Raw genomic sequence first — 16,218 nt, 5'->3', positions numbered from 1 at the left:
TGTAAAGCAAGGATTATTCTTTCTACAATTACCAAAAATTACCTAGTATATTGTGATTGCCACAGGAAAAAAACAAATTAAAATAATACATTTGAAATATTACACTGCCAAACCCTTTATTTTGTCTATTGAAAACAGGATTGTATATTAAAAATAGAAGGCTTAGGTTCATGAAGAAAGGATGTGTAGCATCTGTTGGTACTAAAAGAAAGGAATTACAATCAATGAATATAACTGCATTTTCCCTTAGTCTTTCGTAACAAAGATAAAGAAACTGAATGGATTCTTATAAAACTACTTCAGTATTACTCTCTAAGTTGTTTTAATGAAGTACTACTTCACCTGCAACTTACTTTGAAACAAACATTCTTTTTTTAAGAGTATCCAAAGATAGCCGGGTGGCTTTCAACAGACTGTCTAGTAATTGATGACTGAAATATGCAATTACCTCTTTACATTCCTGCAACAAATACAAAATATTTAGTTCCTGTAGGCAAATAATCAAACAGTAAAAAAGAAATGTGAAAAAAGTAAATTAGAGAAGGTATAATAAAGGAGAGAAAACTATTCTGACTTACTCAATGAAGTCACATATTTTTAAAACATAATTTGTCATTTTAATGGCCTGAAATAATTGTACATTTATTTTTAATTTTCCCCGCAATGCCTACACCACAGAAAATGCTATCTCAGCCAGACATGGGTCATTCACACACACACACCCCTACACCTTCAGAGAACCAACAACTAATAATGGGGGCTGGTCAGGTTTTTAGATTGACTAGCCAATGTCTAACAAGATCCTCAAAGGTTCTGGACCAACAGTACTTATTGAAAGAAACGTGGTTCAATATCATCGTATTTAAAAATGTAAACAAAATTAAAATCAAGAAAACTATCAAAGTAAAACCATTAAAATAACATTAAACTAAAAACAGAACATTACAACAATCAAATCAAAATTAAATCAACAAATTAGATTCAACATTGGATTGGAATTTAGTCATCAAATTAATTATATGAAATTAATACGAAAAATCAATGCTTATAAATTCTAAAGAGGATTCTAAAAAACATTCAGTGAACTTGGGTTACAAATCCCAACTAAAGATTTTTACATAAGCAGATCAGATCTTTGGTTTAAAGTGTGTTAAAAGCATGTCAAGAGTTTAATACTGAGTACATATCATTTAATGTCTAAACCACAACCCAAGAAAACAATTATTATGCTGCTTCCTTCCTAGAATTCTATTCTTCTGTGGTGGCTAACCTTTTCCTTCTTCTCTACAACAGAGATATTAGAATACAGATGTGACGGGGGTGAGGTCACAGAAGACCATTTGGGAGTGCTTTCCGGGATGCTGACACGGACACCTCCACTCACCTTACTGCTCTCTGGGACTTCCCAAAGGGCCAGCTCTGCTGGTCTCCCCCAGCCAAGGCCCCGAGCTGAGATCCCTGCCATCCCCTCCCGAGGAGCAGTAGAGACACTGAACCTCTTTAAGTCTAAGGAAAATGCTGCTTCGGGACCAGCTTCCTGGAATACCACTCCCCAAATGGGATCAGAACCCCCCAGTGAATTACCTGGATAAGCTCCCTTTAACAATGAAAAATAGAATGAATGAACACACTGGTTGCCCCTCCAGGTATTTACACTGAGTTTGATAGAAAAGAAAAATGATTTTATTAAGTACAAGCAGTAGGATTTAAGTGATAATAAGTGAGAAAGGCAGAGTAAAGTAGATTACCAACTCAAAAATAACAGAAAATGCTTAGATAAATCTAACACTAAAATCCTCAGCACAAACTTCTTATAAGTTCACCCTAAAACTGTTTCTGTTTCAGCTGCACCTTTAAACTGTTGTATAAAGCCTCAGCCAAAGCAATTAATTGATTTTACACATGGATTTTCTGGAAATACGCTAAACTGGGGCGGGGGCAGAGTTGTCTTCTAAATCACTTCATTACTGATGATTTGTAAATTATTCTCTGAAGCTTTGTAATTGTTTCAGATACATTGCCTTTTAAACACTGCAACTCGTAATCTTTGTTAAATCTTGCAACTTTGTAACTTTCATCCACTCTGCTTGTAACTTGCTCTAAACTGCATTCTCCCCTGAGATATGAATGTGTGTGTGAGACTGGAAACTATTGTGTGTTTGGGATTAGAAACTATAAAACTGAGCAGGTGGAGCCAGGTGATGAGTCATCAGACCAATCAAGGAGACACTGCTGCTCTGTCTGGTGCTGAATCTGGATGAGCCACAGGAGTTGTACAGAGGCAATAAAAGGAGAGTGCACATGGCAGAAGCTTCTATTTCTGCAGCCAGAAGCTCTCTTTCTTTTCTGACCAGTTCCCCAGTCATGATCAGCAGAAAGACACTCCAGAATCAACATGCCTTGATTCCTTCTGCAACCCATATGCCTGTGTAAGTGAGTGAGTGCCAAAGGGCAGGAATGAATGTGTGTGACTGAGGGTACGTCTACACTACAACGTTAATTCGAACTAACTTAGTTCGAATTAGTCAATTCGAACTAAGCTAATTTGAACTAACGCATCTAGAACTAAAAACTAGTTCAAATTAGCGTTTTGCTAATTCGAACTAGCACGTCCACATTAAGTGGACCCTGAACAGGGCTTAAGGAAGGCCGGAAGCAGTGCCGGCAGAGCATCAGAGGAGGACTTAGAGCGTGGAGATGCTGTCTCAGGCTAGCCGAGGGCTGTACTTAAAGGGTCCCGACCCCCACCCCGGACAGACAGTTCTCAGGGTGCCCCGCTTGCAAAGCAGTCCTGGCTTGGATTGCCTGGAGTACCCACACTGGACACATCACAGCACTCGGCCATCAGACCAGCTGCACTTGCCGCAGGCTGCCATCTGGGGAGAGGGGGCAATTGGGGGGCTGCAGGAGAGCTTCCACCCCCAGAAGCCCGCAGAGCCAGCCCAGTCCTCCCCATCGGGGGCTCGTACCCCATTCCTCCCTCACCTCCTTCCACTTACCCTTCCCTAGCCCCCCTTCCTCATGTACAAAATAAAGGACAATTGTGTTCAAAAATGGAATCTGTCTTTATTGAACAAAACTGGAGGAGACTGGGAAAAGGAGGTGGGAGAGGGGAGGGCAACTAAAATGATCAGGGGTTGGGAACAGGTCCCCTATGAAGAGAGGCTAAAGAGACTGGGTCTTTTCAGCTTAGAAAAGAGGAGACGGAGGGGGGACAGGATAGAGGTCTCTAAAAGCAGGAGTTGGGTGGAGAGGGTGCATCAAGAAAAGTTCTTCATTAGTTCCCATAAAGAAGGACTAGAGGACACCAAAGGAAAGGAATGGGTAGCAGGCTTCAAACTAGTAACAGAAAGTTGTTCTTCACAAAGCAAAGAGTCAACCTGTGGAACTCCTTGCTGCAGGAGGCTGTGAAGGCTAGAACTAGAACAGAGTTTAAAGGGACGTGAGATCAAGTCATGGAGGTTGGGTCCATGGAGTGCTATTAGCCAGGGGGTAGGAGTGGTGTCCCTGCCCAAGGTTTGTGGAAGGCTGGAGAGGGATGGCATGAGACAAATGGCTTGGTCACTGTCTTCGGTCCATCCCCTCCAGGGTCCCTAGGGTTGGCCGCTGTCGGCAGACAGGCTACTGGGCTAGATGGACCTTTGGTCTGACCCAGTATGGCCATTGTAAGCTCAGGGCTCAGGGTCGGGGGTCTCAGTGGACCACCTTGATTTTCATGCACACCTGCTCCTGGGTGGCCAGGTTGGCAGCTCTCCTGACCTAGCCGGCCACTTTCCTGTGCCTAGTGCGGAGGTCGTGGATGAGGTCCACGATGTCCGCACTAGCCCAGGTGGGTGCCCGCCTCTTGCTGTCCCGGGCAAGCTCCCGGGAGCCGCCAGCCTGGTCCCGGGAAGAGGGGGAGGGTTGGGGGGCATTGGGTGGGTGGCTCGATCCGTGCCAGGTGCAGGGTCTGCTGGCTGGGTGCTGGCAGGCTTGCACCTGGCACGGGCACCGTAGCCAGCCCGTGCCCCTTTAAGGGGTCCGGGGCTGGGAGGGGGCAGACGAGTTTCCCTGGTGTTGGCCAGAGTGGCCACCAGGGAAACCTGGGGAGGGCTAGCCTCCCACTAGTTCGAATTAAGGGTCTACACAGCCCTTAATTCGAACTAGTAAGTTCGAACTAGGCTTAATCCTCGTGGAATGAGGATTACCTAGTTCGAACTAGGCGCTCTGTTAGTTCGAATTAAGTTCGAACTAACGGAGTGCTAGTGTAGCGCCTATGAAAGTTAGTTCGAACTAACATCCGTTAGTTCTAACTAACTTTGTAGTGTAGATATACCCTGAGTGAATGAATGAAGGGGTGTGTGTGTTTGTTTGCGTGTGTGAGAGAGAGCTGGTTCCCTGTTAGTTTAAACCTTTAGCGGCAGCTCTATCCTCTTTAGTTTAACCATGTAGTGCATATAATGGAGTGTTAATTCCTCAATCAATAAATCCATACTAGTGTAACCCTGGGTGGTCTCCAGTGGGAATTTTTGGGGTAACACAAACCAGGGAAATCCCACTTTCCCTGAAGTCTCTGGTTCTCCCTCCTCGGGTGTGTCCAGCTAGCCCAAAGACCTAGATTCCTCCTTTTCTATTCTTTTTAAAGAATTCTCTTTTGTATGGGGAGTCACCCGATCACTCCCTACCAACCACTGCTAAGCCTTAAGGACAAAAGGCTATTTGCATATTATTGCCCAGACACTGAGACCTCCCTTGACAACTTTCATTCACACATTTAAAACCAGGGTTTTTTACAGTGTAGACATGTGGCCTGGAACCTTTGGAATCGGTACCTGGATTCAATGCAGACAGTGCCATGGATTACCAGGTTCCTGCGGTACCAGGGGCATCATGTGTACTGACACACAAAGGTCTTGGTGCTATAGACAGTTTCGTGGGAGACTTTCCAGAAAGGTCTCCCTGAGGCACCATTTTGCCATGAAGAGAACCTGGAAGTGATTGTACTGCCCAACGTTGTGCTCCTGGGACTAACACAAGGTGAAGGATCATTTTAAGGTTGAGATCTCTATCCCTGCAAACCCTGGCCTTAAGCTTGGCACAATAAGGGCAGTCCTGAGGTGAGTAATCTTTGTCGAGCCATCTGATGCACTGTGAATGCCCATCAAAAACAAGCATCATGTCCCTGCAGAAAATGCAGTGCTTGAAGCCCAGGGAACTGAGCATTTTTTAAATTAACTGACCAACTAACACTGTGAAGAGCAACAACTAACAACAGTAAATGGGCAATAAACTATCTTAATGTAGAAAAAGCTTCAAAAAATGAAGAGAATTGCAGAGCTCTGTCTCAGGCCAGGGATGGTTGAGAAGGAACTGGAGGATTTGGGCCGTGCATGCACCATTCCGACCAGCATAGCATGCACAGTTGGTGCTGCACATGTGCAACCTCCACAGGGATTGCTTCAAAAACTCTGATCCAGGCACTGGGATGACACCAAGACCAAATGTGGAACAACTATAGGGACATCTCTCAAAGAAGAACTACAAGTACTACTACAAACTACTACTAAACTAGAAAAATATTAGCAGATTTAGAAAGAGAATGTATAGTAATGTAGTAATCATGAGGTAAATCACATGGGGAGTTCTGACTCATGCCACTTGAAAAGAAAAAGAACCAAGAGAAATCAGACAAGTGCTGCCCTTAAATAGCTGAGGAAAGGACCACCAGGAAGTGCACAGTTTGTTCACCACACCAATTCATATTACTACAGAAACCTCTCCAGCTCTAGGGTTGCACTTATCTGAGTGGAATACATATGTGAACCAGTGAAACAAAAATAGCCCATTTGTCTCACAAGAGGGGGAAAAGCTGGGCTATGGAAAGCATTAATATTAGGAATTCCCTTGGTCTCCTGAAATCCTTCTAAAATATCCTCTACCTTCCAGATCTGCTGCTATGCCAGAGCAAGGAGAAAAATATCCCACCCTCATCTACCCAAAAAAACCCTCCCATTCTTCAAACAGGGCACACAGATGAATACTTTGAGAAAAATTGAAACAAAATACAGGACTATGTAGCACTTTAAAGACTAACAAGATGGTTTATTAGATGATGAGCTTTCGAGGGCCAGACCCACTTCCTCAGATCAAACAGTGACTATTTGATCTGAGGAAGTGGGTCTGGCCCACGAAAGCTCATCATCTAATAAACCATCTTGTTAGTCTTTAAAGTGCTACATAGTCCTGTATTTTGTTTCAGCTACACTAGACTAACACAGCTACATTTCTATCACTATTGAGAAAAATTATTTGTCTTGAAGAGCGGTCTATAAATAGGTATGTCTACTTAGCACACTAAGCTCAGGTTCTGACTCAGTTTTTTACCAAAGACCCCCTACCATTCACACTCAAATCAGTATGACTCTGATCAGCAAGCACTCACAATTCAGGTACTAGGACTCTGCTAGGTGGTAGGGAGAGAGGCCAGTGACTCAAGTCCAAGCAGTGACTTTGCAGTCTGGACATAAGTCAAGCAGCAGACCTGAGTCAGATGGTCCTCATGGCACAGTATTGACACACTAGCACAGCTGTTAGATTCATATCCAGAAACTGTAAGCAGATTACATAGCAGCATGGATGTTTATATGTGAGCTTGGAAATACCAAATCTATGTCCCAAATACCTGGACTTAACATACAGTGTAGCCAGCAAGAGGAACCAGCATTCAATTTTGGGGTAAAAACCACAAGAATCTTGTGTCAATCTCCGAAAAAAGAAATAAAGGCAGAAAAGTCTAACAGTACCAGACCAAAGTGTTCATAGGAAAATATAATTCAATCCACAGGATCCATGAGTGCCTCTTACCTATGCACAACCCGTTTGCCATTCAGCACAATACATTACCACTCACCTGCACCCACCAGCTGTCATCCTTGCATCATTAATGCCCTTAAGATTCAAATCTTATGAGAGGGGGAGATGAAAAAGAAAGTGGATGCCTTCCTTCACTGGCTGCCAGAAAAAAACATAGGGGTGGACTTTCTGAAATGAAGGGGACAGTGGGGAAATGAAGAGCAGGTTGGGTAACTGGTTGTACCATGGGAAAGAGGAGAAAATTTGCTTGCTTGCTCAGAATAACTCTGTGTATTACGGTCTCTTATTATAGCAATACACCTTCTACTACCCATCCACTTCAACTCTGGCCTACTGAAAATTTGGTTAATGAAAGCCGTGCTGCAGCACAAAATACATTCTTAGATAAGACATTTTTAGCCTTATGAACTACACTCAAATGTTGTGTGGTGATGTCAGTTATTTGTTCATGAAAAATCAGGTATTTTCTGTTCAGTTCTAAAACATTTGTTTTGAACTTCATAATTTTTCTTTCTATAATGAAATACCTTTCTAAACTCATCTTCTTTCTCATTGTCTTCAGCATCCTCACTAAGAATACTTGAAGAAGCATTATCTACCTCCTCTCCATCAGCCCCAAATGCCACATGTTTCCCTTCTACTGTAAATAAAAAGAAATTAGAAGAATTAAAATACACTATCGAGGTATAACAAATATTAAATTATATAACCATATTTCTTGTAACTAGAAAATTGTATTCTGCTTTAGAGCATGCTGGAGTCAATAGAAATCATTCCATTAATTTTAATGGGAGTTGGACGAGGTGTTTAATTTGCTCTTCACACCTATGATCCACAGTTCTTTGTTATCCTACACACATACACACATGAAAATGAGGTAATATCCATTTTCTAAATTACAGAGCAATTTGGCAAATTTATGGTGAATTTTTTATTACTCCACTGCCCTTGGCTTTCTAAACTTCTTCCTTAGGGCTTATGCTAACATTCCAAATCCCTTCAAATAGTTACCATTTTTTAAAGATCAATCAACCACTAAAATAGTTCCTTCTCCTTGTTGCTCAATATATAATTTTGAAATGAAATAGAGAAGGACATAGATTTTCATGGAAGAAGAGATCACTACGATCATCTATTCTGATCTCCTACATAACAAAGACTAAAGGACACCTTTTATTTTTGCAATGCATGCAAATATAGTCAACTACAGAAAACATAAACTTCACACCGAACTGCACTTCTACTTGCCCATCAACAAAGCAGCCTCTAAGCTTCCCTAGCCAAATCCTCCTGTAGAAACAGGGGAAGATCAGGCTCCTCATCATGTGATTCTTAATGACCATTTAACAATCTGAAAATGAGCTATGGAACTTGGAGCAGGAAAGAGGTTTCAAGAAATTGGGTCCACAGTGATTTCTCATTGGTGATGATCTTGGAACTCCTCCACAACTTGAGGAGAACAGTTATGTCCTTGTGGCAGTATCAAAGGAGGAAGATTATCAGCTTGGTTGGAAGACAGAAAGACATCCATAAAACTTCTAATTCGGAGCCCCCTCCAGGCTAAGCAATGGTTCATAGGCTGAGAACAATTGTGAAAGAATTCCTCTACTGGAGCTCCTGAGTTCATCTCCTCACAGACAGAGCGCCTTCTCAACTTTCGCTGTGCAGCAAGCCTGTGGTTGCTTCAACTTTAGGAGCACTAGCGCCGCTGTGCCTCTAGATGGAAACTTTTGACAGCAGTGCCCTAGTCGGCCATTCACGAAGAATGCTGGCATACAACATTTCAAACGGTTATCCCATGCATGTAGCCAATTGCCCCCTCAGTTTGTTCTCTGACCTGGATGTAGTTGGATCCAAAGCAGAGGGGAGGAGGGAGAGTGGTGGAGCACCCATGGGGACAACCATCTCGAAGAACTCTAGTTACTGTACCAGGTGAGTAACCTTCCTTTCTTCTTCAAGGATTGTCTCCATGGGTGCTCCACCTTGAAGTGATTACGAAGTAGTGGTTGTGCTCAGTGGTGGGTGCTTCGGTGAATACGACCCGGTAATTTCAGAGAAAACGACTGAGCTTTCGAAGATCTAAAATCAGTCTCCAACCCCCTATCTTCTTGGTGGTAAGGAAGTAATGGAAATAGAATCCCTTCCCCCTGTGTTCTGGTAGACCCTCTTCTATGACCCCTAATTAAAAGAGGTGTTGTGTCTCTTGTACAAACACATGCTCATGAGAGGGGTCCCTGAAGAGGGACGGGGAGGGGAGTTGGGAGCGGGGATGGTAAGGAATAGGATGCAGTAACCCATTTTGATTATTTCCGAAACCCACTTGTCAGTGGTCCGCCATGCTGGATAGAATACAGTCAGTCTGCTGCCAAATGTTGTATGGGTTTGGATTGCTTCCTTGAAAATCTTGGTCCTGTCTGACCCTCAACCAGACCTTCAAAACATTAAGGGTTCCCGAATGGAGGTGTGAGATTTGGGAAAAAACTCCAGAAGAATAATGGGTTTGTTAATATGAAAACTTGGAGCACACCTTAGGGATGAAGGCTGGGTGAGGATGTAATTTAACACTATGTTTGTTAAAGACAGTATATGGAGGTTCCGCCATTAAGGCCGCCAGCTCGCTGACCCTAAGGCAGAGGCGATTGCCTGTAGAAAAACCACATTCATTGTGACTATTGGGAAGGATACTGTCACCAGTGGTTCAAAGGGTGGTTGGGTGAGGGTGTCCAGGACTAGAACCAAGTCTCATGGAGGTGGTGGGGCCCTGTGGGATGGATTGAAATTGGTTAACCCCTTGAGAAACCGCTTGGTGGTAGGGTGTGAAAATATGGATGTGCTCTCTATAGACTGTAAGAAGGCAGTGATAGCTACTAGGTGTACTTTCAGTGATGTGATAGCTAACCCAGAGTGCTTTCAAGATAGGATATATTTGAGGATTTCTTGCAGAGGCACATCATGTGGGTCCAGCTGTTTGTTGGTGCACCAGGAGACAAATCCATGCCACTTATGAGTGTAGGTTGCCCTCGTTGTGTCCTTCCTGCTATGTATCAGGACCTGTTTGACTTGTGAAGAGCAGAGTTTCTCAGAGTCCGAGAATTAACGAGGAACCATGCTGTCAATTGAAGAATGTGAGGCTGCTGGTGAAGAAGGGTCCAGTGGTTTTGGGTCAATAGGTTGGGAAGTTTGGGGAGGAGATAAGGTGGATGGAGAGACATCCGATAAAGAAAGGGAAACCATGGCTGGTGAGCCCATGCCGGAGATAGGAGAATCATTTTGGCTCTGTCCCTGTTGATCTTCTCTAGGACTATGGGGATGAGCATGGTGGATGGGAACGCATAGAACAGTGGACCTGCCCAACTGAGGAGGAAAGCGTTGCCTAACAAACCCTTGCCACTCCCGGCTTTGGAGCAATATTGTCTGCATTTTGAGTTTTTGTAGGAAGCAAAGAGGTCTATTCAGGGGAAGCCCCAGCGATGGAAGATATGTAGGAGAACATCCTGTTGAAGTTCCCATTTGTGGTCTGGTGCAAAGTTCCTGCTTAGAGCGTCCACCACCGTGCTGCTGATTCTTGGTAAGGATGATGCTATGAGCGCAATCTTGTTATGGGCGCTCCAGTTCCAGAGGCGAACCGTCTCCACACAAAGGGAGCGGGCCCTGGTTCTCCCTTGGTGATTGATATAGTACATCGTAGCAATGTTCTCAGTGAGGATTCTGACTGTGGCACTGGAAATATGCATTTTGAAATGCTTGCAGGTATTGAGGACAGCCCTGAGCTCTAGGACATTGATATGAAGAGTTGCTTCCCACAGTGTCCATCGGCCCTGAATGGATAGGCCATTTGTATGGGCACCCCACCCAACAAGAGTGATATGAACAGATGGTTGAGATGGATGAAATGGGACTCCAGTAAGGAGGTTGTATGGCGTGGTCCACCACTTGAAGGAAGTTATTACGGCAGGTTTTGGAGAGACCTGCTTGTGAATGTGGTATCTTGTGAGTACATAACACCGATGCTAGCCAATGTTGTAGCCAGCAGTTTGTAGCCATGAGAACCTCCTCAAGACAATCACTGTGGTGGTTACACTGCTGTGTCTGCCACATCTAGTGCGATCTGAAGCCCAGTTCTAGCAGTCGCATATCCCTGTAAGACCATGAACTTTAGGATGGATCCAGCAAATGCTCCATTAGTAGTCAGTTTGGTGTAATTGTCAAAGCCATGGTTCAACAATAGAGAGGCATCATTGGCAATATATAGTAAAAGCATTGAGGAAGAATATATTTTCCTGCAAAACAAGTTCAGGTGCTTGCTTGCTTTCTCTGCTGCAGCATTTTTATACTTCGGATTCTTTGACCTATGTTGGGCTATATCCACGACCAGAGAGTTCTGTTGCAGGTGTGAGAATAAAAACCTCATACCCTTGATCAGGACAAAATACTTTTTTGTCTGCCCTCTTATTGGTAGGAAGAACAGAGGCTGGGGTCTGCCAGAACTCTTTGACAGACTCCATAATAGCTTCATCTATTGGCAACGCTATTTTTGCACACCGGGAGGGTTGGAGGTTTTTAAGGAGACAATATTGCTTCTCCTGAACATCAGTTAACTGGACCTCCTGGCTAGCAGCTATCCTTTTGAATAGTTCTTAGAACAGTTTAAGATCGTCTGTAGGGGTGTGTCTAAACTACATGCCTCCGTCGACGGAGGCATGTAGATTAGCCAGATCGGCAGAGGGAAATGAAGCCGCGATTAAAATAATCGCGGCTTCATTTAAATTTAAATGGCTGCCCCGATCTGCCGATCAGCTGTTTGTCGGCAGATCGGGGCAGTCTGGACGCGACGCGCCGACAAAGAAGCCTTTCTTGATCGGCACAGGTATGCCTCGTGAAACCAGGTTTACCTGTGCCGATCAAGAAAGGCTTCTTTGTCGGCGCGTCGCATCCAGACTGCCCCGATCTGCCGACAAACAGCTGATCGGCAGAGCGGGGCAGCCATTTAAATTTAAATGAAGCCGCGATTATTTTAATCGCGGCTTCATTTCCCTCTGCCGATCTGGCTAATCTACATGCCTCCGTCGACGGAGGCATGTAGTTTAGACGTACCCTAGGTGACCTATCTCCTTGGATGATAGCCTCATCTGGAGAGGACAAAGAATGATCAATGGGGGAAGTATCAGGCTGCTCATCATCAGGTTCTGATAATTGACCTTCTTCCAATGCCAAATGGTGTGGTGGGGAGGAAGGTATGAGGCGGGCTGTGATGCCTAAGGGTAGGTGGTTCAAGAACTAAGGACTGCAACAGTAACTGGCTAATAACTAAGAACTACAGAGAAATGTTGAGTAAAGCAGAGAACTACAGAGCTCTGTCTCAGGCCAATGGTGGTTGAGAAGGAACTGGAGGGCTGTGTGTGGTAGTTACTGATATGGTGAGCGCTGACTGGCACAACAAATGTGCAGCCCCAGCAGGGTCTGCTTCAAAATCTCCAATCCAGGCACCAGGACAGCACAAAGACCAAGAGTGGAGCATCCACAGGGACTTGTCAAAGAAGTATCAGACTTGTCTTAGCCAAAAGATGCTATCAGAATCACTCACTTTGTTTTGCTGAATTTTCAATCAGGCCTTGGGTAAAAGAGAAAAGAGGGGAAAGGAATACAAGAAGTCCCCATGCCATGGGAGGATGAGGGCACTTCCTTTTGAATATTTCCCCAGGCCAGGCCTGGGGCAGTAACAAGGACATTTCTTGTTCCAGTAAGTAGAGAAGAGATCTGTAGTTAGGCTTACCCAGAGAGCGAATATATGTCAAAGCACCTCTGAGTTCAGTTCCTGTTTGGGGTTGTGATAGAAATTCTGAACCTGCTGGCTATCACATTCTGTATTCCGGGTAGATAGATAGCTGTGGTGAGTATGTTCTGAGGGATGCACCATTTCCACAGACTGAGGGTTTTTGAAGAGTGAGGTAAATCTTACACTTTCCTGGTTATTTACGTAAAACACAGATGTCATATTAAGTCCATAATGATCTTCATATGGGTGTTATTGATGAAAGGCGGAAAGCGCATACAGGCATTCCTGCCAATACTTAGCTCCAAAAGAGTGACATGAAGCGTTACTTCTGTGGAAGACTATTTGCCCTGAAACTTGTGGGTGTGTAGGTGAGCACCCTGTCTATTGGGAAGGCAACTGTCTCAAGGTAGTGAGTCTGTGTACTGCATTGAGTGTGGTGCTGAGAAACTTCAGTTGCTGTACTGGGGTTGGTATTCCAGTTCAATGAGGAGAGCCATGGTGAATGAGCTGGGTGGAGCAGTCTATACTGACAATGGTCTTGCCCAAAGGTAAACTATAGGAAATCTCATCTTTTAGAGCTGGAATAGTGGCTGCTAGCATAACCATCTTGAACATCTGCGCCTTCCCATATGTGTTTAATGCCCTTAGTGCTAGAATGCAAATTCAACCTCCCTTCATTTTTGACGATCAAGAAATAATAGGAGTAAACCTCCTTGCTCCCGAATGGCACCAGGACTGGTTCAATGGAATAACAAATTATATATTTCCAGATGAAGTAGGTTCTCATGAGAAGGGTCCCTGAAGGGGGTTGGGAAGGAGGGTTGTACTGGGGAAGGGACATGAATTGAATGGTGTAACTTTTCAAAATAATCCCCTGGACCCATCTGTCAGTGGTAATACAATTGCTAAGAAATAGGGCCAGGTGACTTCTGAAGAGGCATGACAGGTGTGTAGATGGCAGCTGATGCTGCAAGATATAATTGTTCAGACCCTTGAGCACCCTCTGAAAGTGCTTAGAAGAAGTGGATTGAGAAGTAGTGGATTGGGATGTAGACTGATTCCCCTTTTGAGCCCTGGTCCTCCTACCCTAAGGCTCATAACAGTGCTGAGATGGTTGATATTGTATGACTGAGAGATATATCTTCTTTTCTGTCCTGCACTGTAGATTCCTATGGAGTGTAATGTGGTCCAGGAATCCAGGACTAGGGAGAAGAATCTGTGATCTCCATGAAAACATTTGTCTTCTGCAATAATTTGGGGAATCCAGAAAGATGCAGTCAAGAAGCCAGTCTCACTACCACTGTCATAAAGAGCAGGCAGGCCACTGTAACAGCTACAGACAGTGCTGTCTCTAGCACCAATCTGGTTATTAAATGACCCTCTTTTAAGGATGGCCTGAAAGTGTTAATTTTGTGTCTCCAGTAAATGTTCCAGAAACACCCTTACTTTTCTATAATATTAATAAAATCATTAGGACTTTCAATTGATGTGCATTAATGCCTGCGATTAATGCAGGGAAGGATGAATGTGTTAATTTTTTAAATGTGTTAATCGCAGGCTATAATGCTGTACTGCCCCTTTGAGCAACCGCTCTAGCACCTCAAAGGGGCAGCGCGTTAGGAGCCAGGGATCAGCTCTGTCGGTCTACACCATGGAGATTATGGTGTGTCCAACATGTGTGCCAGAGGAAGAGTAAATCTCTAATGCGTAGAGCATAGTGAGCGCACAGAGGCTCAGGTTGCAGCTCTGCAGATGTCAGACAAAGACACATTCTTCAGGTAGGCTGTGGAGGCAGCCATTGCTCTCGTGGACTGGGTCCATACTACTGATGGAGGCTCCCGTTAAAGGTGCAGTAAAAGAGTTGAATGCATTCAGAAATCCATTTACATGGTTTCTATTTAGAGGTAGATGTGCTTTGAGATCTTTTGGTAGTTGGGACAGTCTTGAGGATTTGTGGAATGGTCTAGTTCTTTCTAAATAAAAAGCAATTGCCCCAGGGATGTCCTGAGTGTGCAAAGCTGTTTCTCTGTTGCTCGTGTGAGGTTTTGGGAAAAAGACAGGTAAGTATATTGGCTCATTACAATGGAAAGAGATGGGTACTTTCAGGAGAAACTTGGCGTGTGGGCAGAGAGCTACTTTGTTCTTATGAAAGATCATATAGAGGGGTTTGCCACAGTGGCTCTGAGTTCACCAACCCTTCTTGCTGCAGTAATTGCTACAAGAAAGGCCACCTTCATAGATAGGTGTAATAGTGAACAGGTGGCTAAAGGTTCAAATGGTCTACCTGTTAGTGCTCTTAATACTAAGTTGAGGCTCCAAGCCAAAGTTGGATATTCTTCATAAAGAATATTTTTAATATTCTTCCTAGAGCACTTGATGTTGGGGTGAGTGAAGACAGAGTGATCTTCTAGAGGGGGATGAAATGCAGTTATTGCAACTAAATGTATTTTTAAGGAGCTAAGGGCAATGCCTGTGTTTTTGATAAATAAAAGATAGACAATGATATGGGGAAGGAGGGCTGACGTGGATATCATGTGCTGATCACCACACCATCTAGAGAACCTGTTCCATTTGTGTAAATATGTTTTTCTAGTAGATGGCCTCGCAGTTCAAAAGGATCTCTTGTACAGATGCAGAGCCAGATGTCTCTATTGATGTGAGTCAGCAAGGAGCCATGCCCCGAGTTGCAGAGTCTATATATCCAGGTGGCATTAATGACCATTATCATGTGTGAGGAGATGAGAGGTGGGTAGAAAGCACCACAGAATAATTGTCATCATTTGGAGGAGGTAAAGGTACCATGTCTGTCTGGTGTCCCCTGGAGACTTAAGTGCCTTCTCCCTAAAGTGGAGTTATAAATTTCAGCTCCTTGTTCCTGTGAGACTGCAATATTAGCTGTGGCAGTTGAAGCACTTCTGTGAGGCTGTCCCAGACATCACACACAGTGAGAGTGTCTGGCTATTGTAGAAACTGCTTACAGGAGAGGCACCTCTCAGAGCTAGTAGAGCTAAGAATGCCCCCACCCCAGGAATTGGGGGGGAGTGTTAGCAGCAGATCAGTCTCTAGCACTGAGGAATGCAGAAGCAAGCAGGTCATCTTTGCCCGTCTTCTTTTTGTTTCTTTTCAAAAGAAAAAACCAGAGGGGGCAAAAATGGGGAGGGGAGGAGATGCCCCCAGACAAAATAAAAAACAAAGTTTTGGGGTTTTCTTTAAAATCCCAAGGGAGTAAAAAGCAAAGGAAACACTATTAGGGAGAACAAATAAATAAATAAAAACAGCTACAAAGTATGCTAATGATACAGATAAGGAAAAGACAACTGCTCACCTCACAAAGTTGGCTGAAAAAGAAGCGAGGGGTTTTCATCTGCCTGTGAAGTACTAGATCGCCTCTAGTCTAAGCAGTTCACAAGGAAGGAGAGCACATGGGTGGGCTCAATGGATACTGCTACCAAAAATCTCTGATTAGAGGCACCAGGGTCCACATACTCTTACAATGCACCACTCATAGGGACAGTAATCAAAGAAGAAGCTTTATTAACTGGCACTTTGTTAACCGGAAAACTTGGTTAACCAGCATTGCCTTCAGCCAC

At 44.0% G+C, this 16,218-nt stretch overlaps 1 protein-coding gene across 1 annotated transcript in view; it reads right to left on the bottom strand.

Annotated features, from left to right (window-relative positions):
- DNAH8 (dynein axonemal heavy chain 8) overlaps nucleotides 1–16,218 on the bottom strand; it is a 611,430-nt gene that overhangs the window by 397,197 nt on the left and 198,015 nt on the right. The window contains exons 23-24 of the mRNA XM_025186355.3: nucleotides 7,380–7,492; nucleotides 354–460 (exon numbers count right to left, since the gene is read on the bottom strand). Coding sequence (XP_025042140.3) covers nucleotides 354–460; nucleotides 7,380–7,492 — 220 coding nt within the window. The remainder of the gene's footprint in view (nucleotides 1–353; nucleotides 461–7,379; nucleotides 7,493–16,218) is intronic.

Source organism: Pelodiscus sinensis, chromosome 3 (genome assembly GCF_052426305.1).
Source record: "Pelodiscus sinensis isolate ZL-2025 chromosome 3, ASM5242630v1, whole genome shotgun sequence".
Lineage (NCBI taxonomy): Eukaryota > Metazoa > Chordata > Testudines > Trionychidae > Pelodiscus > Pelodiscus sinensis.
Note: the sequence above shows the minus strand (reverse complement) of the source record. Positions and strands in the feature narration are given on the sequence as shown.